This window comes from Natrix helvetica (assembly GCF_964273705.1).
Source record: "Natrix helvetica genome assembly, chromosome: 6".
Lineage (NCBI taxonomy): Eukaryota > Metazoa > Chordata > Lepidosauria > Squamata > Natricidae > Natrix > Natrix helvetica.
In genome coordinates, this window is record NC_138553.1 from 80,705,257 (window position 1) to 80,719,979 (window position 14,723).

Consider the following 14,723-nt stretch of genomic DNA (forward strand, 5'->3'; position numbering starts at 1 on the left):
AGGGAGAAAGTGTAAGAGAGAGTAAAACAGAGACAGAGAAAGCAAAAGAGGGAGAAAGTAAGAAAACGAGTAAAAATGATATAAAGAGAAAGGAAGAAAGCAAAAGAAAGAAAGGGAGAAAGAGCAAAAGAAGTGTGTGTGTGTGAGAGAGAGAGAGAGGGAGGAAGGGAGAGAGAGGGAGAGAGGGAGAGAGAGAGAGAGAGAGAGAGAGAGAGAGAGAGAGAGAGAGAGAGAGAAGAGAGAGAGAGAGAGAGAGAGAGAGAGAGAGAGAGGTGGAAAGTGATAGTATTCCCCCAAGCGACTGAGTTATTCCTGCCTTTGGCTTAACATCCTTGCCTTTAAACACAATTAGTCCTCGACTTACAACAGGTCATTTTAAGGACCATTCACAGTAACAGCAGACTTTTAAAAACTACTTACCACCTTCTCCTCAAAGTTGCTACTACCATCTTCTCCCTGGAGACCCTGGTTGCCTTTCCCAATGCTTTTGGGCAACCGACTTGCATTTTACAACCCGTTGCAGCATCCCAGGTTGTACATGACCACAATGTGTGACTTTTCTGCAGGTTTATAGAGGAAAAAACAACCCCCGCTGCCCATTCTAAATTGCTTAATGACCACCTCGCTTGCTTTACGACTGCGGTGAGTCACTTCGTGACCCTCCTAAAAAGAGTCGGCAAATTTGAGCCTGGTTGCATAGTGCATCGCTAGCAAAGTCATGGTGAACTATGACGTGGAAACGTCCCATGCCTGCAAACACACTTATTGGGGTCGCGCTCTGGAAAAGCCGAATTTCCGAACTGTAGTGCGCTTGCACGTCTGGCAATCAGCTGGCTGGTGCGCATGTGCACACTGGTTTTCGGCACCGGGACAGCTGATCGTCGTGCGAGCGTGCATGCCAGAAACCCAGAAGGCAAACACGCAAGGCCATGCGTGCCGGGCGACATGGCTCTGCGTGCCATTTTGGGCATGCGTGCCATAGGTTTGCCATCACGGTGCGCGCACAGTTTAATAACCCCTGAAATTCCGAGCTTCACTTTGGTCCTAACTCGGGACTATCTGTACAGTTTTAACGTAGTTCGTGTCTCCTGAACGCAGAACCTCTAAACATCCGGAATGGGGATTAGAGAGAGATTCTTTAAAAAGAAAATCAGTACAGTTTTATCTTGTTACTTCCATTAGGCTACCCAGATATGGGATAAGGGAAGGTAGAGGGAGAGAACCGAGGAGGAAAAATATTGATTGTGGGTGGAATGTTTATCTACTCCCACGGGAATAAAACTGGATGTTGATATCTAGAACTGAAATATCGCTGTGAAGACCCTGACTGGGTTTCGTGTAGCCCAGGGGTGTCCAAACTTGGGAACTTTAAGACTTGTGGACTTCAACTCCCAAGTCCACAAGTCTTAAAGTTCCCAAGTTTGGACACCCCTGGTGTAGCCGTATTTCCTTCAAAGAGGAATTTCTGCTTTGAAGTGACAAGAGGCTAGTAAAGCTTCGTTTTACAAATAGGTGGACTGAATCCCTTGCGAAAATAACACTAATTGCCGCTTTTCAAAGAAGCAGCTCTTGATATGAAGCAGCTTGTTTTATAGAAAAGAGTTTAAAAGTACTTTTTGACGTGTTTTCCCCAAACCTAAGTCTGGGAGACGGCAACTCCCATCACAACTAACAGAGCTTCAAGCCTATCTAGGGGATAGCAGAAAACTGCTCTGTTCTGTTCTAATCCTAATCCGTGTTCCATTCTATTCCTAATCCTTATTCTGTTCTGTTCTGTTTCTGGGGTTGTTTTTTTCCCCTATTCCTGTTTCTTTTCTATTCCTGATTCTATCCTCTCTTGTCCTGTCCTGTCCTATAGTATAGCCTTTAAGTGTCATTGTACAAAGTAAATACAATGAAATTGGTAGCCATCTATCCATCCCAGAAATATCCATTTCTATTATCTATCTATTCTGACTTGTCCTGTCCCATCCCTATTGTTCTGTTCTGTTCTGTTGCTTGATTCTATTCTATTCTATATTCATTGGATTCCATTCTCTGTTCTATTCTATTCTATTCTATTCTATTCTTTTTCATTACATTACATTCTCTATTTATTCTATTCTATTTCATTCCATTCTATTTTCATTCCATTCCCTATCCTATCCTATCCTATCCCATTCCTTCTATTCTATTCTATTCTATTCTATTCTATTCTATTCTATTCCATTCCATACCATCCCTCTATTCTATTCTATTCTATTCTATTCTATTCCATTCCATTCCATTCCATTCTCTATTCCATTCCCTTCTTTTTAAAATGCATTGGCCTCCCATCTTACCACTGGCCATCTTTAGCTATTGATTTAAGAAGAGCATGGCTTCTCATGAACTGTCAACTTTACGTCCTGGGCGTCAGTCGGATTGTGCTGCCCTCATCAAAAGGACAAAAGAGCCATTATGCCATCATACCGCGAAGCCCACCCCTCGGGCCATGGCACGTAATCTCACACCACACACTCTGGGGGGGAGGAGGGGGAAACTTGTGCTGTGGTGCCACAATGCTTCCTTCATCCTTCTGTCACCTCTCGGCCTCTTGTCTCGGCCTCCGGCTGAAACTTTTGAACTCGGAAGAGCTTCACGTGGGATAAGCAGAATCTTCAGGAGAGCTTAAGAGCGCCCCGGGATGCCGGAAACCCTCACGAGATTTCAATGCTTACCTTTTGAACGTCGGCCGTCGTTTGATTAACTGCCGCAATATTTTCTTCCGCCACTTTGAGATCCTCTGCGTTGGTAGCAGCCTTCTGTCTCAGCGTTTCCACGTTCTTCTCCAACTCCGCAATGCGCAGGGTCGCGTTCCCCAAACGATCTTCCACTGAGCCGGTCTCCGATGCGATCTTGAATCGAAGGGGATGAAAAATACGTGAATTCCTTCTCACCATTAGGAAATTTCTGCTTAGTTCTAGGTTGCTTCTCTCCTTGATTAGTTTCCATCCATTGTGTTCTGACCGAGGCTTCCCAAGAGCCTGAAGCGAACTCCTTGTCCCAACAAAAACCCATTTCATTAACTGACTGTGAATTCTGCTCATTCACATCCCGCAAAGTCTTTCAAGGGAGGATTTACAGTCACAGACCTTATCTGGCTTGGAGAGCTGCCTGGCCGATCTCTGCAAAACTTGGCAAGGAGTCTCGGAGGAGTCACGAACCAATGAAGTGAACTAATTGTCTCCTGCAAACTCCACTCCCCTGTCGCTCCTCTTTTATTTCCTCTGGGAGGGGCCATTCACTGTCAAACTGTGGTCTTTACTCCTAAGTTGACCCCTATTATTTAGCTGTTTCCTTCATCTGGCAACTCTGCACACTGGGAACAGGCTCCAACTGTTCCTCTGCCTCACTGATGTCTGACTCTGAAGGCAGCTGATAACTATCAGACAGCTCTGTCCCCCTCTCTGCCTCTGACACAGAGCCCTCCTCAGAGCCTTCCCCAGACTCCAGGACTGGCCGATGTTCCTCCCCAACCTCAATTGTTTGATCTTTATGGAAGCTCCTCAAATATTGGAACACTGGACCACTGCTATCATGTCAACTTGCATAGTCCTTCTTTTCACTAGACTAGACATACCCAATTCCCACAACCATCTTCATATGTTTTAGCCTCCAGCTAAAGGCTCACCCGCTATATTTTAGAAGTTGAGAAGCTAAAGGTCCCTCAAAGATCAAGATAATAGCAAGGGAAGTTTGATTCTGCTTCAACTTCACAGTTTTGGGGTTAATCTATTCCAGATTTTGACCAGATTTGCTCCAATATCTCAGGGGCTGCCGCAAAGAAGAGGGAGTCAAGATATTCTCCAAAGCACCTGAAGGCAGGACAAGAAACAATGGATGGAAACCAATCAAGGAAAGAAGCAACTAGAATGAAGGAGACATTTCCTAACAGTGAGGACAACGAACCAGTGAAACAGCTTGGCCTTCAGAAGTTGTGGGTGCTCCATTGGAGTTTTTAAAGAAAAGACTGGAGAGCTATTTGTCTGAAACGGTATAGGGTTTCCTGCCTGAGCAAGGGGTTGGACTAGAAGACCTCTGAGGTCCCTCCCAACTCTTGTTATTTCTCATTCCCACCATCCAAAGTCAGAATCATCAACCACCTCTTTGTGATTTTTTTTTCTCCTTCCAGTTGTCATACTTTCATCAGAACTGGGATTTTCCTGGATGAAGCATAGATGGAGATTAGCTCCTCATAATGTTCAACGCATTCCATAAACCATTTTGCAAAGGGGGGAAAACGTCAACCTCCAATATTTGAAATCCACGATGACATTTTTTTTTTTGCTGTCATGAGAGTTCCCAACCTGTTCTACCTGTAGAAATCACCTGTCTTATTTAGATCTCATAGCACACGGAGCGTAGATTTCGTGCACCAGATAGAAGTCAGCAAAAGGAAATATAGGAGCTGTGCATTTTCCCCTCCCTGGCAACTTGGTAATACCAATGTCCTTAAGTTTCCAAATAATTTAGAAAAAGCTCAACTTACAGAAGCAAGCAAGCCTTGTGTTCCTTCAATATCTTTTTCTGCTAGTTTGATGGCATCTTCAGCTGTGGTTTGGGCTCTTCCAGCTTCTTCGAGAGCCTCTCTGACCATATCCGCCGTGACTTTCACATCCGTCGCACTTTTACTGACCAAAGGACATTGACAAGGTTAGATTCTTTTAGAACAAGGATTGGTTCCTGTGCTACTACAGGAAAAAGAAGGTATTTTTTTTCCCTACCTGGCTTTCTTAGCTTCATTTAACAAGGTCTTCGCCCTGGCGATATCTCCAGCGCTCTGCTGAAGGACGGTCTCCACGTCTGACAGGCTTTCGACCCGGTCACGGATGTTCTCGGCCAGGGTTTGCAGCTGCTCAGGTGTGCTGGGCATCTCCAGGTTGAGGACTTCGTTAGCGACGGCTTCGATGCTATCCAGATCGGCCCCGTCTTCTGTTAGGACGGTGAACAGAAACCACTGAGCGACTCGACGGGATCCGTGGCCTTCAGAAGTTGTGGATGCTTCAACACTGGAGGCCTCTACCCTACTCCTATTCCTTTTCTTCCTTTTCCTTTTCCTTTTCCTTTTCCATTCCATGCTATGCTATGTTATGCTATTTCATTCCATTCCTTCTCTATTCTATTCTATTCCATTCCAGCCTATTCTATTCCATTCCATTCCTTCTATTCTATTCTATACTGTATTTCTATTCTATTCTATTCCATTCCTTCTCTATTCTATTCTATTCCATTCCATTCCATTCCTTCTATTCTATTCTATTCTGTATTTCTATTCTATTCTATTCTATTCCTTCTCTATTCTATTCTATTCTATTCTATTCTATTCTATTCTATTCTATTCTATTCTATTCTATTCTATTCTATTCTATTCCATTCCATTCCATTCCTTTCCTTCTCTATTCTATTCTATTCTATTCTATTCCATTCCATTCTCTATTTTTATTCTATTCTATTCCATTCCATTCTCTATTTTCTATTCTATTCCATTCCATTCCTTCTCTATTCCATTACATTCCATTCCATTCTCTATTTCTATTTCTGTTTCTATTTCTTTTCTATTCCATTCCATTCCATTTCTTCTCTATTCTATTCTATTCTATTCTATTCTATTCTCTTATTCTATTCTATTCCATTCCATTCCATTCCATTCTCTATTTCTATTCTATTCTATTCCATTCCATTCCTTCTCTATTCTGTTCTATTCTATTCTATTCCATTCCATTCTCTGTATTCTATTCTATTCTATTCTATTCTATTCTATTCCATTCTCCGTTCCCTTCCCTTCCCTTCCCTTCCTTATTTTATTCTATTCTATTCCATCCCATCCCATCCAGTGGTGGGCTGCCATTTTATTTTTTACTAAGAAAGTGTCCGGGCAGGTGGGCAGAGCCTTCCACTTCCGTTACTACTCGTTCACCCAATCTGATCCAAACCTGTCCTCTCCTATTCCTGATTCTATCCTATCCTATCCTATCCTATCCTATCCTATTTTATTCTATTCTATTCTTCATTCTATTCCATCCCATCCCATTCTATTCCTGATTCTCTTCTCTTCTGTATTCTATATTCTATTCTATTCTATATTCTGTCCCGTCCTGTCCCGTCCTGTCCCATTCCATCCTAGTTTAAAAAGAAAAAAAAATGCCCCAATTCTCCATGGGACAAACATTACCACAATTAAAAACCCGGGTGCACAAACACAAGGTCGGCTGTCAAACGGCACAATCCCAAACCCTTCATGTCTACCCACACCAACACCAAACAGCATTTGTTAAATTGGAGCGACAAAAAAATCAGGGTGCCCCGTACCACCGGCCCCCCTCGTGAGTTCATTTGAAGCCTGGCCCTCTGCAAGCAATCCCAACAACAGAGACATTGACCCACAATAAAACAGAAGACCATGGACATCCCCTCAACTCCGCTGAAGATGTTACCAATCCTGGTAGCGAAATGTTCGGAAACCAACCCGTGAGCTCAGAGAACGAATCTTCACCCTCATCCCACACCCGAGTTACAGATATTCAGCCCCCATTGCAAAACAAAATGCACTCGTTTTGGAGGGGTTTTTTTAGAGCAAGGAGCAAGGGGTTGGACTAGAAGACCTCCAATGTCCCTCCCAACTGTTAGAGCTGAAGGCTCCACCTTGGACAGATCCCCTCATAGCCAAAGGAACCCGATATAGGTAGTCCTCGACTTATGACCACCATGGAGCCCAAATTTTATCTTGTGAAGTGGAACCTTTGCTAAGTGAGTTTTGCCCCATTCTATGACTTCTCTTGCCGCAGTTGTTAAGTGAATCCTTGCAGTTGTTAAGTTAGTAACACACAGTGGTGGGATTAAAATAATTTAACAACCGGTTCTTTGCCCTAAACACCGGCTGGGTGGGCGTGGCCAGGTGTATAACAGGCAGCACTCGGCTCCTGCACCCTTCTGGGAGCCAAAATAGGGATTCCTGTAAGGGGCGTGGCCAGCCAGCAATTTAATAATTGGTTCGCCCGAACTAGCCCGAACCGGCTGAATCCCACCATTGGTAAAACAGGGTAATCTGGATTCCCCGTTGACTTTGATTGCCAGAAGGTTGCAAAAGCAAATCACACGGCCCAAGGACACTGCAACCCATCACAAATATGAGTCAGTTGGGTTCATATAGGTTCAAAACTCACTTGGGAAAGGTAAATTTGGGGTTCATTGGTGGTCGTAACTCGAGAACGACCTAAAAAGAGGAAAGCCCCTCTGCAGAGAGATGCATGCCCGTCGCCTTAAGTCATCTTAAAATAATACGTACTCATCAAAAAATCTCTGATCTGATGTATCAGATTTCTGAGGTCCTTGTTGCTCCGGTCTACTTGCTCCTTGGTGGCGTTGGTCTTCAGTAAAACATCTTGCGCATTCTGCTTGGCCTCGTCGGCCCTTTGTTTGGCTTCCGAAACCTACGTGAAGTAAGCAGGCCTGTGTTTACAACTGCTAGCAAATTCCGTCTCTCGTTGAAAATCAATACCGACCAATTCTGAAGCTCTGAGAGCAAGATTTTTAAGAATTCTCTGACAATTCTCAAACAAATGATGTTGAAGCTCTAAAACAGGGGTGTCAAACTCAATTTCATTGAGGGTTGCATCAGGGATGTGGTTGACCTCGGGGGCCCGGCTAGGCGTGGCCGACTGGGTGGGCGTGCCAGCTTGATGGCACTCACTGGGCGTGGCTGACTGGGTGGGTGTAGCTGTCTGGGTGGGCGTGGCCAGCTTGATGCCACTAACTGGGTGTAGCTGTCTGGGTGGGCGTGGCCAATTGGGTGGGCATGGCCAGCTTGACGCCACTCCCCAAACTGCTGGCATATTTCGTCTTTGCATTGGGTAGACTGGGCCAAAGCGATGCAGGACGGCCCCTTACATTTTCCAGGACGACCCTGTGGGCCAATTCCAACCACATCGTGGGCTGGATGCGGCTCGTAAGCCTTGTGTTTGACACCCATGCTCTAGAAAGAGTGCAGAGAAGAGCAACCAAGAGGATTAGGGGATTGGAGGCTAAAACATACAATGAATGGTTGCAGGAACTTGGCGTGACTAGTTTAATTATGAGAAGGACCAGGGGAGACATGATAGCAGTCTTCCAATATTTGAGGGACTGTCACAGAGAGGAGGGGGGTCGATCTATTTTCCCAAGCACCTGAAGGCCAGACAAGGAATAATGGATGGAAACTGAACAAGGAGAGAGATTCAATCTAGAAATAAGGAGAAATTTCCTGTCAATGAGAACAATCCACCAATGGAATAGAGGTTGTGGGAGCTTCATCGCTGGAAGCTTTCAAGAAGAGACTGGACTGCCATCTGTCAGAAATGGTGTAGAGTCTCCTATTTGGGCAGGGTGGGTTGGTCTAGATGATCTCCAAGGTCCCTTCCTACTCTGTTATTCTCTTATATCTTAAATAATTACCATTTTGGAGAGCTGTTCCACCTCCGCCAGAGCGCTCAAGATGTCTCGGTCAAAATCAATGGCTTTCTGCCAGGCGGTGTGGGCCACCGTCACCAGACCTTCGCACCCGGGTCCTCCACATTTCTTCACCCCATCTTCAGTTTGGCAGCTCAACCCACCACAGGGGGAATCGGCACAGGAAGACCCCGGGGGAGTCCCACACATCTGTAGTGAAAAGGAAGTAAAATCCAAAGGTTTATCGTTTTCCAAACATCGAACAGCCAACTGCTTAAAGCACTACAACACGCCTCAACTTACCGTATTTTTTGGAGTATAAGAAAGAAGGGTGAAAATCTTGGTGGGTCTTATACACTGAATACAGCATTTTTTTGCCTGCAGAAACCTTCATCAAAATGACTGTGCATAGCCTTTAGAAGGCTTCCGGAGTGCTCCTGGGGGCTGGGGAGGGCAGAAATGAGCAAAAAACAGGTCGGTTTCTGCTCGTTTTTGCCCCCTCCAGCCCCCGGGAGCACTCTACAAGCCTCCTAAAGGCTATGCATGCCCTTTTTTTGGACAAAAAAACGAACCCATTTTTGCGAAAAACGGGCCATTTTGGGGAGGTCTGCAGAGTGCAAAAACTTTTTTTAAAAATTTGCCTCTTCAAAATCTTGGTGTGTCTTATACTCTGGTGCGTCTTATACTCCAAAAAATACGGCAGAACAGTTTATTTCGCAACTGTTGGACACGGCACTGAAAAAAAATGGGTGACCATTTTTCACCCTTAGCGACGATTCCAGCCCTTCCGTGGTCACGTGATCAAAATTTAAATGCTTGGCAACTGGCATGTCTTTATGACGGTTGACGCATCCTCACGGGATCAAATTTTGCAACCTTCGGGCAAGCAAACCGGATTCACTTTACAGCTGTGTAAACAGCTTTACAGCTGCAGCGGTTTCCTTAACAAAAGCGGCAGGAAAAATGGTAAAACGGAACAAGCTGTCTCCCTTCGTGACAGAACTGTCTCGCTTAACGAGCGTCTCAGTTAGCAAGAGAAACGTTGAGCTCAATTCTGGTCGTTAAATTGATCTGCAGGGCCTTCACTGTGGTCGTAAATTGAGCAACTAGCTGTATTTTTACTCTCAGGGCATTTCACATTATATCGGAAACGGGAGAAAATAAAGAGAAAACAGTCGTTCCATTTCGATTCCTGACTTTCAACCAAATTAAATGAGAGACTGAGCGCTGGGAAGCAGCGTGTCGCAAATGTTCAGTTGAAACTAGACAAAACATTGTCTTAAGTGGGGCAGTGCAAATCACCTCCTGTTTTTCTGTTCTTTTAGTACCGCGTTCCCCCGAAAATAAGACAGGGTCTTATTTTCTTTTGAACCTCAAAATATGACCCTGGCCTTATTATCGGGGCAGGGGGAGGGCTTATTATTTTCTGGGGTGGGCGAGAAGCGAGGCACGCCTCTTACTTTTCCAGTTCCGTCGCGTTCCTCGCCATTGTGTCCAGGGAAGCTGCTGGTTTAAAAAAACCCTTCTCGCGAGTTCAAACTTCTTGAACTCACGAGAAAGTTGGTTTTTTTTAACCAGCAGCTTCCCTGGACACAATGGCGAGGAACGCAACGGAGCTGGAAAGGTAAGAGGCGCGCCTCGTGGCCCAACACCTCCCACCCCACCCCCAATGGTAACGGCTCCCTTCCCTGCCGTCCCTTTAAAAGGCGAGAGGTAGCAGGGGGCGGGGAAGCGAGATGCATGTCCTAGCGCTAATGGAGGCTAACAGCTCCTCTGCGTTCCTTGCCGTTTCGTCCAGGGAATCCCCTTGTAAAAAAAAACCTCATGAGTTCAACTGGTGAGGGATTTTTTTACAAGGGGATTCCCTGGACGAAACATCAAGGAATGTAGCGGAGCTGTGCCGGAGCATCGTGAGGCTGGGAGGCGGGTGATCAGGGAGCGGAACAGCTGCCCGGCAAACCCCCTCTCCAGCTGGGCACAACGCCACTCACCGACCTAGCGATATCCCGAAGGCGGCAAGCAACGCGAGCACCTTTGCCCTCCCTGGTGCCCACGGCCTGGTGCCTTCGGGATACCGCTAGGTTGGTGAGCGGCACTCTGCTTGGCCGGGGGGGGGGGGTTGTCCAGGGGGCTTATTTTCAGGGGGGGAGCTTATATTTTTGCCCACCTGAAAAATGTGGCATGGCCTTAGTTTCAGGACATGTCATACTTTCGGGGAAACACGGTAGGAAGTTACTAGTGTCTCAATATCCCCTCTTTTTTAAATACGAAAAATCCCCCCCTCCTCTCTCTCCAAATTAGAGGATTCAGTCAGGTGGTTTTTAGAGAGGATTACCATCTTCTCCTTCAATGAAAGCAAGATGGAACTTTAAGGGCAGAAATTATGAATTTAAGAGGCAAAAATCTACAGTAATAATAATAAATAATAATAAATATTTATTTCTTAGCCGCACCCTCTCCCGAAGGACTCAGGGCGGCGTACAACAAAACATAGGAAATAAATATACAGACAAACATACATATACCAAAAACATATACCGAGACATATACAAAACATATACTAGGAGGAGGTGAATTGGTAGATAAAAACAAGTAAAAACACAATGTTTAAAAACCCCTAAGTAAATTGGATGCAAGTAAGTTTCAATCCATCCAGGCACCTACGGTGTACGTTTCCCCCCTCCCTTGCTGGCCCATAGCCTCTTCGTTTCCATTTTCTGCGGCGTTTTAATCCATCCTTTTTTCAAAATTGTGTTTAGTTCACCATTTTTTGCATTGACACTCATTTTTTTATTGCTCTGCAGCTCACTTTCTGCTGCTTCCCATTTTTGCTTTCTTTGAATCTCGGGTGGTTGGCAGCTCGATCTAATTTTTCCCTCCCGGAGATGTACAGTGATAAAGACTACAAAAATGCAGATATAAATAAATAACCCTGGGTGGGCCCTTCTACTATTTTTTTGTAGTTTCTGCCACGAGGTGGGTGGTAATTGGGGGGGTTAAGGTCTTCCCCTGCTGAAATGCTGCATCTCTGGAATGTATTTTGGCACCGGAGGAGATAATCCTTGTCTGATCAGGTTTCTTGGTGTTAATGCTAGGATTTGATGAACGCTCGCTGGTTCAGTTCTGCTTTTCAATAATATTGTTTTATCTTTCTTAAAACATTCTTGCTGTTAAAATGAGCAATACAATACAATACAATAGTAGAGTTGGAAGGGACCTTGGAGGCCTTCTAGTCCAACCCCCTGCCTAGGCAGGAAAGCCTATACCGTTTCAGACAAATGGCTATCCAACATCTTCTTAAAGACTTCCAGAGCAGAGATTCCGAAAACTCTCAGATCAATCCAAGTAGCCTTCGACTTACGACCACAATTGAGCACAAGATTTCTGTGGCTAAGTGAGACATTCCTTAAGGCAGGGGTGTGATTGAAAATTTTTAGCAACTGGTTCTCTGCCCAGTTGCTGGGTGGGCATGTCCATGAAAAGTGTGGCCTTCTCAGTCTCCTGCACCACTGGGGGGTGCGTTTTCACCCTACCCAGGCTCCGGAGGCTTTCTTTGAGCCTCCGGGAGGGCAAAAACAGCCTCCTCTGGGCTCTGAAGGCCTATCGGAGGCCCGTTTCCAGGCTTCCATAACTTCTGGGAGGTCTGTTTTTCACCCTCCCAGAGTCTCTGTACAGGCCTTGTACTTACCTGGCAGGATAAACGGGCTGCGTAGAGATTCCTGGGAGGGGAAGGGTGTGATGGGCGGGGCCAGCCAGTCCTTCCAACCTCCGATTTGGCGAACCAGGTGCAAACTGCTCCGAACCGGCTGAATTCTACCCCTGCCTTAAGGGAGTTTTGTCCTCTTTGGGGACACTCTTGCCAAGGTTGTTAAGCGAAACACTGCAGGTGTGAAATTAGTACAACGAATCCGGCTTCCCCTTTTGACTTTGCTTGTCAGAAGGTTGCAAAATTCGATCACGCGACGGCAGGACACACGGCCTCCGTCATAAATAGGAGTCAGTTGCCAAGCGTCTGCATTTCGATCACGGGGCTGCTGCGACGGGTCATAAGTGTGAAAAACAAAGTCCAAAAGTCTCCGTTGCCTTTTGAAAAACGCACCTTTGAGACGACCATGATCTGAGAATCTCCACCGACACTGTACAACCTGTTAGTATAATTGGTGGGGAAACAAAACAGCCACTTGATAAACGCATGGCACGACATAGGAGAACAAACCCATCCGTACAAGATTCAGCAACCCGTCTGCATTTGAAAGACAAAATCCACTCTAGCAAAGCCCATATTTTGGACAGAGAGGACCACTGGTTTGAAAGAGGGGTCAAAGTGGTCATCTATACCAAAATTGAACAGCCCTCTTTCAACAGATGGGGAGGAATACGACATCATCTATCTCCAGTCTACAACACAGTCCTTTCAGCAGTCCACGCCCATTTGCACCGCTCAGATGACCCTGAGGAGACAGATAAACCTCCAAGTGGCCTCGGAGACTCTCTAAAAGGATGCAAATGACCAGCTGTCTCAGTGGTGGCTTCCGGATCCTGTTGCAACCTGTATGGTTGCAACGGGACCCGGCGTCCTCCACATGAACGTGTGCGGCATGCGCATGTGTCTTACCATCCAGTGACACCTCCGCGAGCCTCCGCAACGCTCCAGCTGCTCGGAGGAGTGTCGTGCAGGCGCTGTGCATGTGTGTGGAAGCACCGAGGAATTTAAAGACTGGTAAGGAGCTCGGGCGGGCGGGTGGGCTCTCTGGAGCACCATACCAGAACGGTATCCGGTGCTCCGGGCAGGCTCCAGTACGCCTGTACTGCGGCGTACCGCCTGCAACCCACCACTGAGCTGTCTGCAAGGAGTATAAATCCTTCCGTTCCCCACCATCCAGTCAGAGCTGAAGAAGCTTCTTGAATGAGAAGTGAAACGTCTTCAAAGAATAACAAGAAAGTCCAGTTGCCTCTTGAAAAAGCACCTTTGGGACAACCATGACCTGAATGACGGAGAATCTCCACAGACATCTCATCTATATACAACATTTTTTCCTTCATTCCTAACACTGATACCTGTTCATTTCTACCCCTTATGTTCTGACCCAGGCTTCCTTAAAAATCAAGAAGCAGAGTCTGAGTCCCGGTAAACCCCCCTTTCATTTATACGACTGTGAATTCCTTTCATTCACCGTCAGCAAGGCTTGGCCAACAATCTTTCAGAGGAATATTTATCAACACGAACCTTATCTCGCTTGGAGAGCTGCCAGACAGCTAGTTTCCAAATGCAGGGCAAGGCAACAATTGATTTGGCACAGAGTCTCTTATAGTTACAAGCAGAACTTTCCACTCTTGAAACAACCGAAAGAATGAATTATTTCGTGCAAAAAAAACCCTCCCCGTTCTCTCCACTTTTGTTCCCTCTGGGAGGGGCCAATCACTTCCAAGGTGTGGCTTTACTCCCAAGTCGACCCTGCTTTCTTAGTTGTTGTCTTCTGGCAGCTCTGCGCATGCGCACAATGGGAATAGGCTCCAGCTGTTCCTCTGCCTCACTGCTGTCTAGCTCCGTAGGCAGTTGAGATCTGCTAGACGGCCTTGGCCCCACCTCTGCCTCTGATGCAGAGCCCTCGTCCGAGCCTTCCCCAGCCTCCAGGACTGGCCCATGTTCCCCCCCAGCCTTCTCACTGTCCGACTCTGCTGCCACCACAATAGAGAGGCATAAAAAGCCCCTTTTATTCATTTCCTGTGAATTCTGCTCATTCACATCCAGCAAAGTCTTTCAAGGGAGGATTTACAGTCACAGACTTTATCTGGCTTGGAGAGCTGCCAGGCTGATATCCGCAAAACCTGACAAGGAGTCTCAGAGAGTCACAAACCAATTAAGCGAACTAATGGTCTCCTGCAAACTCCATTCCCCCTTTCGCTCCTCTTTTATTTCCTCTGGGAGGGGCCGTTCATCGTCCACCTGTGGCCTTACTCCCAAGTCGACCCCTGTTCTTTAGCTGTTCCCTTTGTCTGGCAACTCTGACCATGCGCACACTGGGTACAGGCTCCAGCTGTTCTTCTGCCCCAGTGATGTCTGACTCTGAAGGCAGCTGATAACTGGGGCATATGGCTCTGGCCCCCTCTCTGCCTACGAAAAAGAGCCCTCATCAGAGCCTTCCCCAGACTCCAGGACTGGCCCATCTTCCTCCCCAACCTCCTCACTGTCCAAATCTGCTGCCAGCTCCACTGGCCGCTGGCGGGCCACAACACCTTCACAAACTCTTTGCCTTCGTCCAAGCTCAGCTACGGCC

The 14,723-nt window shown here is 46.4% G+C and overlaps 1 protein-coding gene across 1 annotated transcript in view; it reads right to left on the minus strand.

Moving 5' to 3' along the window:
• LAMB1 (laminin subunit beta 1) overlaps positions 1 to 14,723 on the minus strand; it is a 73,986-nt gene that overhangs the window by 2,401 nt on the left and 56,862 nt on the right. The window contains 6 exon segments of the mRNA XM_081957131.1: positions 2,565 to 2,637; positions 2,683 to 2,876; positions 4,511 to 4,652; positions 4,746 to 4,953; positions 7,307 to 7,451; positions 8,452 to 8,655. Coding sequence (XP_081813257.1) covers positions 2,565 to 2,637; positions 2,683 to 2,876; positions 4,511 to 4,652; positions 4,746 to 4,953; positions 7,307 to 7,451; positions 8,452 to 8,655 — 966 coding nt within the window.